This window comes from Manis pentadactyla, chromosome Y (genome assembly GCF_030020395.1).
Source record: "Manis pentadactyla isolate mManPen7 chromosome Y, mManPen7.hap1, whole genome shotgun sequence".
In the NCBI taxonomy this organism is placed as follows: Eukaryota; Metazoa; Chordata; class Mammalia; order Pholidota; family Manidae; genus Manis; species Manis pentadactyla.
This window is the reverse complement of record NC_080039.1, coordinates 23,717,644-23,731,857: the sequence shown is the minus strand read 5'-3', so window position 1 is coordinate 23,731,857 and position 14,214 is coordinate 23,717,644. Positions and strand designations below refer to the sequence as shown.

The 14,214-nt window shown below is 39.3% G+C and overlaps 1 protein-coding gene across 3 annotated transcripts in view; it reads right to left on the bottom strand.

Annotated features, from left to right (window-relative positions):
* The window catches only part of LOC130682128 (probable ubiquitin carboxyl-terminal hydrolase FAF-X), a 173,747-nt gene that overhangs the window by 69,158 nt on the left and 90,375 nt on the right, over nt 1–14,214 (bottom strand). For 2 of the 3 annotated variants that reach the window (XM_057496261.1, XM_057496260.1), the window contains exons 23-26: nt 10,535–10,554; nt 9,876–10,001; nt 8,764–8,892; nt 7,190–7,359 (exon numbers count right to left, since the gene is read on the bottom strand). In XM_057496261.1, coding sequence (XP_057352244.1) covers nt 7,190–7,359; nt 8,764–8,892; nt 9,876–10,001; nt 10,535–10,554 — 445 coding nt within the window. The remainder of the gene's footprint in view (nt 1–7,189; nt 7,360–8,763; nt 8,893–9,875; nt 10,002–10,534; nt 10,555–14,214) is intronic. The other variant, XM_057496259.1, reaches the window with a different exon arrangement.

Below are 14,214 nucleotides of genomic sequence, written 5' to 3'. Positions count from 1 at the left end.
CAGCACCACTCCCCTATGACCCCCATCCTCACGTAGTGGCTGAGCAGCTCCAGAGACTAGAGCTTCTGGACACTAGAGGGCACCACACAAAACTGGCCAAATGAAACTGAACTCACCAGTATTCCTGAAAGAGAGTTCGAAGTAAGAACTATAAACATGCTTACGGAGGGGCAGAAAAATATTCAAGAACTCAGGGATGAATTTAAGATGGAGATTCAATCATCAAGACACTCCGTACCTGAAATGAAACATGTGAGGGATTTAAAAGAAGATTGGATGTAGTAGAAGAGACGGTAAATGGAATAGTAATTAGAGAAGAGGAATACAAAGAAGATGAGGCACAGAGAGAAAAAATAATCTCTAAGAATGAAAGATCATTGAGACGACCGTGTGACAGTTCCAAACGGAACATTACTCTCCTAATAGGGGCACCAGAAGAAGAAGTGAAAGAAAAAGGGACAGAAAGTGTCACTGAGGAGGCAATTGCTGAACACTTCCCCAATCTGAGAAAGAAGACAGTCTCTCAAGCCATCGAAGTGTTAGGCAGACCTCCCAACACAAGGGATCCAAGGAAGACAACACCAAGACATAAAAAATAAAGTGGCAAAGATCAAGGATAAGGACAGACTTTTAAAAGCAGCTAGAGAGAGAGAAAAGATCACATACAAAGGAAAACCCATCAGGCTATCATCAGAATTCTCAACAAAAACCTTACAGGCCAGAAGGGAGTGGCATGATGTATTTAATGCAGTGATGCAGGAGGTCCTAGGACCAAGAATACTCTACCTGCCAAGGTGATCATTTAAATTTGAAGGAGAGATTAAACAATGTTCCGATAAGCAAAAGCTGAGAGGATTTACCTCCTACAAACCACCTCGACAGTGCATTTTGGAGGAACTACTACACATGGAAGTATTCCTAAGGCTAAATACATTTCACCAGGCAAAATAAAACCACAGCAAAGTAGAACAATTAATCACTGAACAGATGCAAAATCAAATCAACTACCCCCAAAGTCAATCAAGGGATAGACAAAGAGCTCAGAATATCACACCCAACATATAAAGAAAGGGAGGAGGAAGAAAAAGGAGAAAAAAACAAAAAACAACTTTTAGGTTCTGTTTTTATTAGCACAGAAAGTGAGTTAAATTAGACTGTCAGATAGTAAGGGAATTACCCTTGAACCTTTCATAACCACAAATCTAAAGTCTGCAATGGCAGTAAGTACATACCTATCAATAATCACCCTAAATGTAAAGGCTCTGAAGGCACCAATCAAAACACAGAGTCACCGAATGAATAAAAATACCAGACCATCTATATGCTGCCTGCAAAAGACTCACTTCGAACCCAAAGACATACACAGACTGAAAGTAAAGGGATTGAAAATGGTATTTCATGCAACTAATAAGGAGAAAAAAGCAGGAGTTGCAGTACTTGTATCAGACAAAATAGACTTCAAAACAAAGAAACTCACCAGAGACAAAGGAGGACATTACATAATGATAAAGGGGGCAGTCCAACAAGAGGAGAGAACTATTATAAATATCGACGCACCCGAAAGGGGATCATCTACATACGTGAAACAAATACTAACAGAACTAAAGAGGGAAATGGAATGCAATGCACTCATTCTAGGAGACTTCAACACACCACTCACTCCAAAGGATAGATCAACCAGACAGAAAATGAGTAAAGAGACGGAGGCACTGAACAACATATTACAACAGACGGACCTAACAGACATACACAGAACAGTACATCCAAACGCAACAGAATGCACATTCTTCTCAAGTGCATATGGAATGTTTCCCAGAATAGACCATACACGAGGCCACAGAAAAAAACCTCAGCAAATTCAAAAAGACTGAAATTGAACAAACCAGCTACTCAGATCCCAAAGGTATAAAATTAGAAATAAATTAACACAAAGAAAATGAAAAAGCACACAAACACATGGAGGCTTAATAACATGCTTCTAAATAATCAGTGGATAGATTATCAAATAAGAAGAGATCAAGCAATATACGGAGACAACTGAAAAAAACAACTCAATACCACAAAAATCTGTGGGACAAAGTGAAGGCCATGTGAGCTGCAAATATTACAATACAGGCTGACAACAGGAAAGAAGAACAGTCAGAAGTGAACAGTCTAAACTCACTAGACCGTTTTTGAAACTAGAAAAAGAAGAACAAAGTGAGGCACAAAGTCAGTAGAAGGAAGGACATAATAAAGACTGAAGCAGAAACAAATCAAATAGAGGAGAATAAAACAACAAAATCAGTGAAACCAGGAGCTGATCCATCAAGAATATAAACAAAATAGATAAACCCATAGGCAGATTTACCAAGAAAAAATGAGAGTCTACACACATAAACAGAATCAGAAATGAGAAAGGAAAAATAACTATGGAGACCACAGAAATACAAAGAATTATGAGAAAATATCATGAAAAATTACATAGTAACAAACCAGATAACGTAATAGAAATGGAACCAGGAAGAAACGAAAATCTTAACAGAACAATTGGCAGCAATGTAATGGAACTGGTTATCAAAAATACCTAACAACTAAAGCCCTGAACCAGATGACTTCCCCCCTCTGAATTTTATCAAACATTCAGTGAAGACCTAAAACCAATCCTCTTTAAAGTTCTCCAAAAAGGAGAAGAGGAGGGAATACTTCCATACTCATTCTGTGAGGCCAACATCACTGTAATACCAAAAACAGGCAAAGACCCCACCAAAAAAGAAAACTACAGACCAATATCGCTGATGAACACAGATGCAGAAATACTCAATAAAATATTAGCAAACCGAATTCAAAAATACACTGAAAGGATCATCCACCATGACCAAGTGGGATTCATCCCAAGGATGCAAGGATGGTACAACATTCAAAAATCCTTTAACATCACCCACCACATCAATACAAAGAAGCACAAAAACCACATGATCATCTCCATAGAGGCTGAAAAAGCATTAGTCAAAATTCAATGTCCATTCGTGATAAAAACTCTTAACAAAATGGGTAGAGAGGACATATACCTCAAAATAATAAAGTCCGTATATGACAAACCCACAGGCAACATTATACTTAATGGCGAGAAGCTGGAAGATTTTCCCCGAAGGTCGTGAACAAGACAGGGATGCCCACTGTCCCCACTTTTATTCAACATAGTACTGGAGGTCCTAGCAATGGCAATCAGACAACACAAAGAAATCAAAGGCATCCAGGCTGGTAAGGAACAAGTCATACTGCCCATTTGCAGATGACATGACATTGCACAGAAAATAACCCTAAAGAAAACACTCCAAAACTACTACAACTAATGTCTGAACTCAGCAACATTGTAGGTTACAAAATTAATACACAGAAATCTGTTGCATTCCTATACACTAATGATGAGCGAGCAGAAAGAGAAATCAGGAAAACAATGCTTTTCACAATTGCATCAAAAAGAATAAAACACCTCGGAATAAACCTAACCAAGGAAGTGAAAGACCTATACCCTGAAACTACAAGACTCTCCTAAGAGAAATTAAAGAGGACACGAACCAATGGAAAATCACTCCATGCTCTTCACTAGGAAGAATTAATATCGTCAAAATGGCCACCCTGCCTAATGCAATCTACATGTTCAAAGCAACCGCTAACTAAATACGAACAGCAGTCTTCAACGAACTGGAACAAATGGTTCTAAAATTCATATGGAAACACCAAAAAACCCCGATTAGCCAAAGCAGTCCTGGGAAGGAAGAAGAAATCAGAGGGATCTCTCTTCTGAAATTGAAGCTCTAACACAGAGCCACAGTAATCAAGACAATCTGGTACTGGCACAAGAACAGACCCATAGTCCAATGCAACAGACCAGAGGGCCAAGATATAAACCAAACATATATGGTCAGAAAATATACGATAAAGGAGCCATGGATATACAATGGGGAAATGACAGCCTCTTCAACAGCTGGTGATGGCAAAACTGGACAGCTACATGTAAGACAAGGAAACAGGATTATTGTCTAACCTACACAGAAAAGTAAACTCAACATGGATCAAAGACCTGAATGATGAGTCATGAAACCATAAAACTCTTAGAAAAAAACTACAGACAAAAATCTCTTGGACATAAACACGAGCAACTTCTTCATGAACGTATCTCCCCAAGCAAGGGAAACAAAAGCAAAAATGAACAAGTGGGACTATATCAAACTAAAAAGCTTCTGTACAGCAAAGGACACCATCAGTAGAACAAAAAGACATCCTACAGTATGGGAGAATGTATTCATGAATGACATATCCGATAAGTGGTTGTCATCCAAATTATATAAAGAGCTCACACACCTCAACAATCAAAAAGCACATAATCCAATTAAAAAATGGGCAGAGGAGCTGAACAGACACTTCTCTAAAGAAGAAATTCAGATGGCAAACAGACAAATGAAAAGACACTCCACATCGCTTGTCATCAGAGAAATGCAAATTAAAACCACAATGAGTTATCACCTCACATCAACTAGGGTGGCCAGCATCTGAAAGACAAACAACAGATGTTGGCGAGGATGTGGAGAAAGGGGAACCCTCGTACACTGCTGGTTGGAAAGAAAACTAATTCTACCATTGTGGAAAGCTGTATGGAGGTTCCTCAAAAAGCTCAAAACAGAAATACCACTTGACCCAGGAATTCCACTCCTAGGAATTTACCCTAAGAATGCAGCAGTCCCATTTGAGAAAGACATATGCACCCGTATGCTTATCACAGCACTATATACAATGAAAAGAACACAGAAGCAACCTAAGTGTGCAACAGTACATGAATGCACAAAGATGTGGTACACATTCAGCCATAAGAGGAAAAGAAATCCTACCATTTGCAACAACATGGATGGAGCTAGAGGGTATTGTGCCCAGTGAAAATAGCCATGCAGAGAAAGACAAGTATCAGATTATTTCACTCATCTGTGGACCATAAGAACAAAGACAAAAAAACTGCAGGAACAAAACAGCTGCAGACTCACAGAACCCAAGAATGAACTAACAGGTACCAAAGGGAAAGGGGCTGGGGAGATAGGTGCGGAGGGAGGGACAAGGTGGGTAAACGGGCATTATGATTAGCACACATAATGTAGCGGATGGGGGGTCACGGGAAAAGCACTATACACAGAGAAGACAAGTAATGATTCTATAGCATCTTACTATGCTGACGGACAGTGAATGTAAAGGGGGATGTGGGGGACTTGATAATAGGGGAGTGCAGTTGCCATAATGTTGTTCAAGTAACTGTACACTAATGGTATCAAAAAAAAGAAAGAATCCTTAAAGAACTGAATTCAGCAAAGCTGTTAAAGTACAAAATGAATAAAAATCATAAAAAGTGAATCCCACCTACATGAGCAGCAAAAAGGATACAATACTCAGGAAAAGATAAACCTAATTAATAAGATACACAGCAGTGTTTGAAGCAATTAAAGTCCTAAATAAACAAGACAATGTATACTCATGTATTGGAAGATTTAGTATTATTTAGATGTCAATACTACCACTCTACCCAAACAGTCTACATATGTAATGTTATCCCTTCCAAAATAACAATGGTATTGACTGCCAAAATGTAAAAACCCATCCTAAAGTTCATATAAATATCAGAATTTAAAAATGAATAGAATTTTCTCTGCAGACGCACAAGAAGCACAAGAAAGGATTCTTGGAATCAGTCATCACTAGGGAAGTGAAAATCAAAACTGCCATGAGATACCACATCACTGGGATGGCTTTTACATTTAAAAAAAGAGAGAAGAAGAAGTAGGGGAGAGAAAGTAGAGCTTTGGTACTTGACTGGTGTGAGTATACCATGGTGAAACTAATGTATAAATTGGCAGGTCCTTAAAAAGTTAAGCATAGATTTACCATGTAATCTAGCATATTCAATCCAAGTATATACTCAAAGGAACTGAAAATGCATTCAAACAGTTATTTGTGTTCATAGCAATGCTCAAAGCAGTGTTTTTCATAATAGCCAGAAACGGAAACAATCTAAGGATCCACCAACAAATGAATGCATTAACGAAAATGTGATATAGTTGTACATCTGAATATATTCAGCCTTAAAAAGGAAGAGAATTCTGAAATATGCGGCAACACGTATAAACCTTGAGAACATTATGTCATGTGAAACAATCCAAACACAAAAAGACTAATATTGTGATTCCATTTATATGTGGGATTGACTGTAGGCAAATTCATCTAGATAGAATGTGGATTAGAGCTAACTAGGGCTGGAAGGTTTTGTGAAACAGCTTTTTCAAACCAAGAAAAGCTTATTTTCTTAAAGAAAAACAAATTAATTCTTTAGAAAAATTTGGGGTGATAAAAAGTTTAAGAAATAGTGATGATGATAAAAACTCTCAGCAAAGTGAGTGTAAAGGGTAGATACCTCAACATAGTAAAGGCCATATAAGATAAACCCACAGACTACATAGCAATGGTGAAAAACCTGCCAACTTATACAGTTTTCCTCACTGATCAGGATGAAGACAAGGATCCTGACTCTTAGCACTTTTATTCAACAGAGTATTGGAGGTTCTAGCCACAGCAATCAGACAAGATGAAGAAATAAAAAGGCATTCATATGGCTAGGGAAGAAGTAAAACTGTCACTATTTCCAGATGATATATTATATAGAGAAGACCCTAAAGAGTCCACCAATACCTATTAGGAAAATAAGTGAATTCACTATAGTTTCAGGATACAAAATTAAGCAGAGAAATCTGTTGCACTTGTATACACTAACAGTGAACTATCAGAAGAATAAAATAAGGAAAAAGAAATAGTGATGATAACTGTACAACACTGAAAATGTTCTTAAGGCCACTGAATTGCCCCCTTAGAAGTTGTTAAAATGTCCAAATACCTTGTTATGATTATATACACCACAACAATAAAAGCCCGGTAAAAGGAAAAAAATATCAGCACTGCCGTTTAGATAAGAAGAAAGTAGCACAGATTAAGTGAGACATGTTGAAGGTTTCATAAACACCAATGTGCCATGTAGACGAGAATAAGTGTCATTTGACTTCAAAGATGTTTTTAACAAAATTAATCTGTTTTTGCTCAAAATAATGAGGCGTGCCTTCCTTCCTAAAACACAAAACAAAACAAAACCCTAAAGAAAAAAATAATCACTTACTTGCTGGGACAGTGCAATAGTAAGTCAATGATAAATGTTTGCCAGGCTCTTTCTTTACTAAGTGCATCCAAAGCTGTTGGAAGTAGAGCAAAACATAACGTCATCACTTCGAATCCCTCACAGCAAACCTGTTCATCTTCTGTATCTGGCTCATTACTTGCATTGGTGATCTGTAAAATTACAATCAGGAGTCAAATTACCCAGTGATATATTTTTTATTTTCATTTTTTTTACTAAGGTATCATCCATATACATTCTTCTGAAGGTTTCACATTAAAAATAACGTGGTTACTACTTTCACCCACATTATCGAGTTCCCCCCATACCCCATTGCATTCACCGTCCATCAGTGTAGTAAGATGCCACAGATTCTCTACTTGTCTTCTCTGTGCTACACTGTCTCTCCCATGATCCTCCCCACACCAGGTGTGCCGATCGTAACACCCCCTAATCCCCTTCTCCCTCCCTTCCCACCTCTCCCCTTTGTTAGCAGCTAGTCCCTTCTTAGAGTCTGTGAGTCTGCTGCTTTACTCCTTCAGTTTTGCTTCATTGTTACCCAGTGATGCAGGTTCAGGAAAAAATTCTTAACCTGTATCTAACCTGTATTTAAATGTAGCTAACATTTAAAACTTACCTAATCTCTAAAGTGGCCTGTCTTCAGTCCCTTCATCTGCACTTCTGAGACCCTCAGAAAAATACCCCCAAAGGGGATTAAAGGTGTCTGATCACAAACACTAAGTGTCACTTGGGTGAGTGGTAAAGTTCTGCATCAGTCAGTATTCCTTCCTAAACAATCCCTCTGGCCCTGCAGTTTGTATTTTTGATTAGTGTGTAGTTTTTATCACACAGCTTACTAAGATGCAATCTTATTTAAAAAATTACTTAGCCCTATACCAATGTTCAAGAAGGCATTTCCAAACAAAAATATAATCAAGTAGGCAGCTAATCATTTGTAATCTTCCTTTACTCATCGAAAAATAGGTACAGTTTATGTCTGGCAAACAACATTTAAATATTCCAAAAAGGGAAGCTGTACAAGGCTATTACCTACCCACTTTGCTCTCTTAAAATATTACAGAAGTGACTATCCAAGACAAGTAAATATGACTGGGGATTCAAAGAGCTAAACAAAATCTCATTTCTGCAAGTAACTGCTTAATTCAACAAAGCTTAGGGATAATACCAAAATGGTACACTTTTCCTGCTTTTGAGTGCTCTAAATGAGCCAAGAAAATACTTGTTAAATGTCAATTCCACAGCAGACAGTTACCAAAATTCATTCAGGACAAAAAAACTGAGAAAGAATTAAAGGGAACTAGGAAAAGAAAATCCATTATATTTTCAACCCAAGAAGTTAAAAAAAAAAAGTTTCAGAAAAAAGCTGCGTTATAGAGAAACTCTGAAGTCTTTTATTTTCAAAAATAACTCATATATATTCTCATCTGAACTGCATCTAGAAGTTCATTTTAAACTACTAGATACGAATGACTTTTTCCTTAAAAGACAGCAGACACGAAACTTTGGTCATATGTACAACTAACAAACAAGGAATATATTTTTGTACTAATTCTTACCGTCATCTCGTACATTTTAGTAATTTCTTCATTTGGGCTAAAGACTAGCTCTAATGCCCCACATCCTGATGCCCAGACGATTTTTTGTATAGCTCTAATTACACAAGTATCAGGCATATATCTTGAAGCCTGAAAAAAAAACCAGTAATTAAAAGTGCTGATAGAATATCAAAGTGAAATAATCAGAAAACAAAACTTTCTCCTTGTTAAAGAGGTAGTATAAGTGGTTGTAAATTAAGTGAATGCTTCACATTACCCTTAAGGTCCAAAGTAGTAATGGGTGCATTTTTAAATACCTTTACATCAAGTCATAAAATATAGTAGATGAAGAACAAACATTATTGTCAGCTACAGTCACAAAGTATGCTTTAGGCTAAGATCTAATCTGGGCTCTATAATACTTTTCATAAAAATTTTTAGAACATGGGAAAATCCAGCCTTTCATTCCTATGTATGTCTTCACCCAGAAAGAAGATGCACCCACAGAAGCCCTTATTTAATGAATTTTCAAAGTAGTTCTATTCCCAAAAGTCAGAAACTAGTATAATTCAAATGTCTACTAATGCAACAGGAGGAAAGCCCATAAAAAGTAGTATTACTCAAAATGGAATAAAGGACAGATGCAAAATATAACACTGATAATTTCAAAATTATGCTGATGGAAATAATGCAGACACAAAAGAGCATACAATATGATTCCAGTGATGTAAATTTAACGAAACTTAAGAAATTTACATGTAACAAAAAGCAGAATGGTGGTTGCGTGGAGCCAGGAGGAGAAAACTATTGGGGCTGATGGAAATTCACCTTGAGTGTGTCATTAAACATCTGTCAAAACTCACCAGATGGTTTATTTTGATCTAGTTTATGCAACAGAAAGTATAACTCAAAAAAATCTGTTTAAAAACTTTTAAAAAGCACTTTCTTAATACTAGTATTTAGATAATATTAACATGAAACTTCATCTGAAATAATAAGATTCACACTAGAGTGACACAGTCTCAATAACCTCAAGTTCAGCATCTTTATATATTTGAACAAAAAGAGACTGTCAACAGTAATACAAAATAAAACCACCCAAAATGCCAGAGTCTTCAAATTTTGATACTAACCTCACCAGATATTTGCTGAGCAAGACGTACAGAAACATTTCTAAGCATGTATTCAGATGACGGATTAGGCATGCTCTGAAGGACATTTTGTAGTATCACCATGTGATCGTGAGTAACTTGGTTCATCTGAAAAAACACAACTTTTTACTTGGAATAAACTTGCACAAAACTAAATTTCAAAAATCTGCAGTAACCAACCCAACAATATGCTACTTAATCACTGCCTCTGTCTCAGGATGTCATCTTTCTCCGTCTACATCAGTGTTCCTTATTTACAATAGAATTAATGGTGATCTGCATAAAAAGTATCCCAGATGCCCAACACTATAGACACCCTCTCTCACTTGCCTGTTAAAATATAATATTGCTCTGTAAACTCCAATTTCAGACTAACTCAATACTCTTCCTACAACAGGGTTCACTCTCACTTGAAGCAGGTGACAGCCCTCTGAACACATCTTTTACACGTCTCTGGGCAAAGCCTTTTCCTCTTTCCCAAAAGATTACTATGCTTGCTGTGAAATGACTGAGCAAAATGAGGGTACCAGATAAACAGACTTTCAATTTCTCATCCTCTCATCTTTAATTTATACCTCTCACTTTCTGTCACTCCAGTCTTTAAGCTGTTCCTTACTTTAGTTCAAAGGTTCTTTTGCTACCTGTGTTCTAATGTTTATCCCTCAAACTTGCTAAAAAGTCTGCACAGATTCACCACCCACCCTCTCTACCTTTCTTTCACAATCAAGTTTTGTTAAAGAAGTTCTTAAAAATACATGTTTTAAGGAATTTAAGACTTTGGGATGGTGGTTCCTGCTGTCACTAGTTTGGCAAATCATGTAGAAGTCTGATTTGGTGTAATGCTTCCTTCCAGTTACTCTCTTTAAAGTCAATTAAGGGAAGCTGAAATTTTCATTTAATTTACTGTTCTACACATGTGATTTTCATCATTCACAGTCAATACTTGAGGGTCTACTGGCCAGCTACTACTAAGTAAGATTTCAAATTAAAAAGATAGTATAGAGGACTCTGGGAAAAAAGATGGTGGAGTAGTAAGATTAAGGCAGAACCCTCCTGCAAAAAACACAGAGAACATGAAATTATAGCAAATATAACCAACCCTGAAAATAACATGAAGACTGCAGAACTACATACGCACATCAGGGAGGAAGGGAAGAAGAGGGGAAAGTGGCAAAGCTGATTATATGGTGGGACCTAAGCCCTCCTCCACAGGCAGGAGGAAGAGGAACAGAGCCGGGCATGTGTAGGAACCCATGATTGCTGAACACCTGGCCCTAGAGATCTGGGAGCAGAAACCCACATTACATGGTGCTCTAGTAATTAGAGGGCCTGGACAAAACAGACAGGCTGAATGAACACTTGGAAGGCAGTGATTCCAGCTGTTTGTGGAGGATAGGCATGTTCTACTGGTCTCCCTGAGACAAAAGCAAAGAGGGAGTTGGAAAGGCTTCCTAGCAATGAGAGGAGCGCTAGATGGGTAAGGGTTACACAGAGCTCTCTGCTGAGGTTGGAAAAGGCAGGTGGAAAATACCTCCCCAGCCCACCCTCAGCCTAACAGCTTCGGAACTCTTGGGAGACAGGGAGGCTTTGTTCCCCTCCCCAGTAACTCAGCCCTGAGGCTTCTCCTTGCAGCACGTGGCCTGTGGATGGCCCACTTGGGTTGGAGGTGGTGTCATACTTTGCTGCCAGATAGGCAGGGGGAGACCCTCCCAGGTTTCATGGTCCTATACTGGGCCAACTGAGGATCTGCCCACAGAAGCCATACCCTGGAGGCTACTTCCTCCCAGCAAGCACTGGTTCCACCTGCCTGTGACCTGTGCTTTTGCTGCAGGCCAGGTGGAGAGCAGCTCTACTCACAGCAGCTCTATTGGTGCAGTCCTGAGGCTCTTCCCTCCACATGTGGTCTGTGAACAGCCCATTTACCCTGACACTGGTGTCACACCTCACTGCTGGGGAGTCACAGGGAGATGCTCTCAGCTTTCTCAGTCCTGTTTTGGCCAGCCAGCCCCAGGGGCTCCTTCCTCCCAGGAGGCGCCTGCCCTACTTGCCGGCAGATCATGCTATTGCTGCAGGTTGGGGAAAGGGTCGCTCCATTCACAACAACTACAGCAGAGCAGCCCCATGGCTTCTCACTGTGTGTCAATGAGCTGACGGCTCACACAACCCATCTAAAATCAGGTCATTACAAGCTAGACCAAAAGGAACCCAGCCTACTGCACACCAACAGTTGGGGCTCCTGCACCGGAAAGCAAAATTGTTTAGAGATTCTGGGCACTAGAGGCATCCTGCATAAATCTACTACTCCATAAGAAACACTGAAAATATGAGATGACAGAGAAATTTGATCCAAACAAAACTGTAAGACCTAACATCAGGAAGAGGGCTGAGTGGAACTGAAATCACCAATCTTCTGGATAAAGACTTCAAAGTAGAAGTTGTAAACATGCTCATGGCTCTACAGAAAAATATTCAGGAAGTAAGGGAGCACACCTCAACAAAAAGACAACCTGCAAAAAAGTCACTCAGAGTTGAATAAAACAGTATCTGAAAAAAAATGCAACAAGGGGATTTAATAGCAGGCTTTCACAGGATGAAGAAATGAAAAATAATCAGGAAATTAGGGAGCAAGTAAACAGTGAAGCCAAAAAACAGGAAAAAGGATCACTAGGAAAGAAAGAATAGTTTATTAAGAGAGCTTTGTGACAAAACCAAACGGAACAATATTAGCATAACAGGGGTACCAGAAGGAGAAAAGACAAACGGATAAGAAGTCTTTTTGAAGGGATAAAAACTCTCTTTGAAGAAGTAAGTGTTGGAACCTTCACCAATCTGGGGAAGGAAATTACACTCAGGTCACAGAAGAGAAGAAAAGCCCTAACAAAAGGATCCTTAGGAAGGCAACAACATGACATATAATAATTAAAATGGCAAGGATCAAGGACAGAGCACTGCAAACAGCCAGAGAGAAAAAAGGTAACTTATAAATGAAATCCAGTAAGGCTTTCAGCACACTGCTCAGCAGCAACCTTACAGGCCAGAAGGTAGTGGCATGATATGTTTAATGTAATGAAACTGAAGGACTTCCATCCAAGAACATTCTACCTGGCAAGAAAATCATTTAAATTTGAAGCACGAAATCAACAATACTCAGATAAACAAAAGTTGGAGGAATACACCACCACTACTCCAGCCCTAGAGGATATGTTCAAGGGACTGTTCTAGATGAAAATGTTCCTAAGTCGAAATAGCTGTCACCAGTGAAAATAAACTCACAGTAAAGGTAGTAGACCAGTTCATTACCAGCAAATATGAAATTAAATCAACTACTCACAAAACCAGTCAAGGAATACACAAAAAGTGAGGAATATGACACCTAGTATGTAAGTGTGAAAGAGGAAGAAGGGAGGAAAAAAAAGTACCTCTGGACTGTGTCTGAAATAGAGTACTCAGGAATTTAAGGCAGACAGTTAGATAGTAAAGAAGCTGCCCTTGAGCCTTTGGTAACCACAGATTTAAAACCTACAATGGTAATGAGTACACATCAATCAATAATCACCTTTAATGTAAATGGACTAAGTGCACCAAGCAAAAGATATAGAGTGGTACAATGGATAAAGAAACCAGAACTGAGAGATGGCTCAGCATGGTGGTGAGAGTAGGGCTGCGGAAATCTCCAAAAACCATACATATTTTTGAAACTACGACAGATACAACTATTCCTAAAAGAGAGACCAGAAGATACAGCACAATAGCCAGGCTACACCTACATCTGCGAGAACGCAGCATCTCACGAAAAGGGTAAGATACAAGTCGCAGCCCGGCAGGAAACGAGTGTTCCCCCGACCCCGGCTCACCGGTGGGAGAAAAGAAGTTGGAGTGGGGAGGGAGTGGAAGGGCAGGCCTGCTAAATAACCAGCCCTAGTAATCTGCACAGGGAGCAGAGACACACATTGCATGGTGTGCTGGACATTAGAGAAACAGAAGGGTAGCTTCCGAGACAGACACTGCGAGCAGGTCCCCACAGCAAGCTGCCCTGGGAAAAGAGAGAAGCGGGCCCTTTTTAAATCTCTTAAAGGGACAAGGGCTTAACGGCGGAACAAAATTGTCCCAGTACACTCTGCCCAGCAGGCTGGGAATCTTGAGAAACTTCCGGCCCCCTAACTCCCTGGGGAGTAAAGCAGCCCCGAAGCCCCTCACGGCGATAAGCACCATGCCATTCATTCCCCCTGGGCAGCACTGCAGGGAGACCGGCTGACCCGGCAGAGCTGTGGAGCAGCCGGAGAGTGGCCCCGCCAACGTCAACCACGCAGTCTCCTGCAAG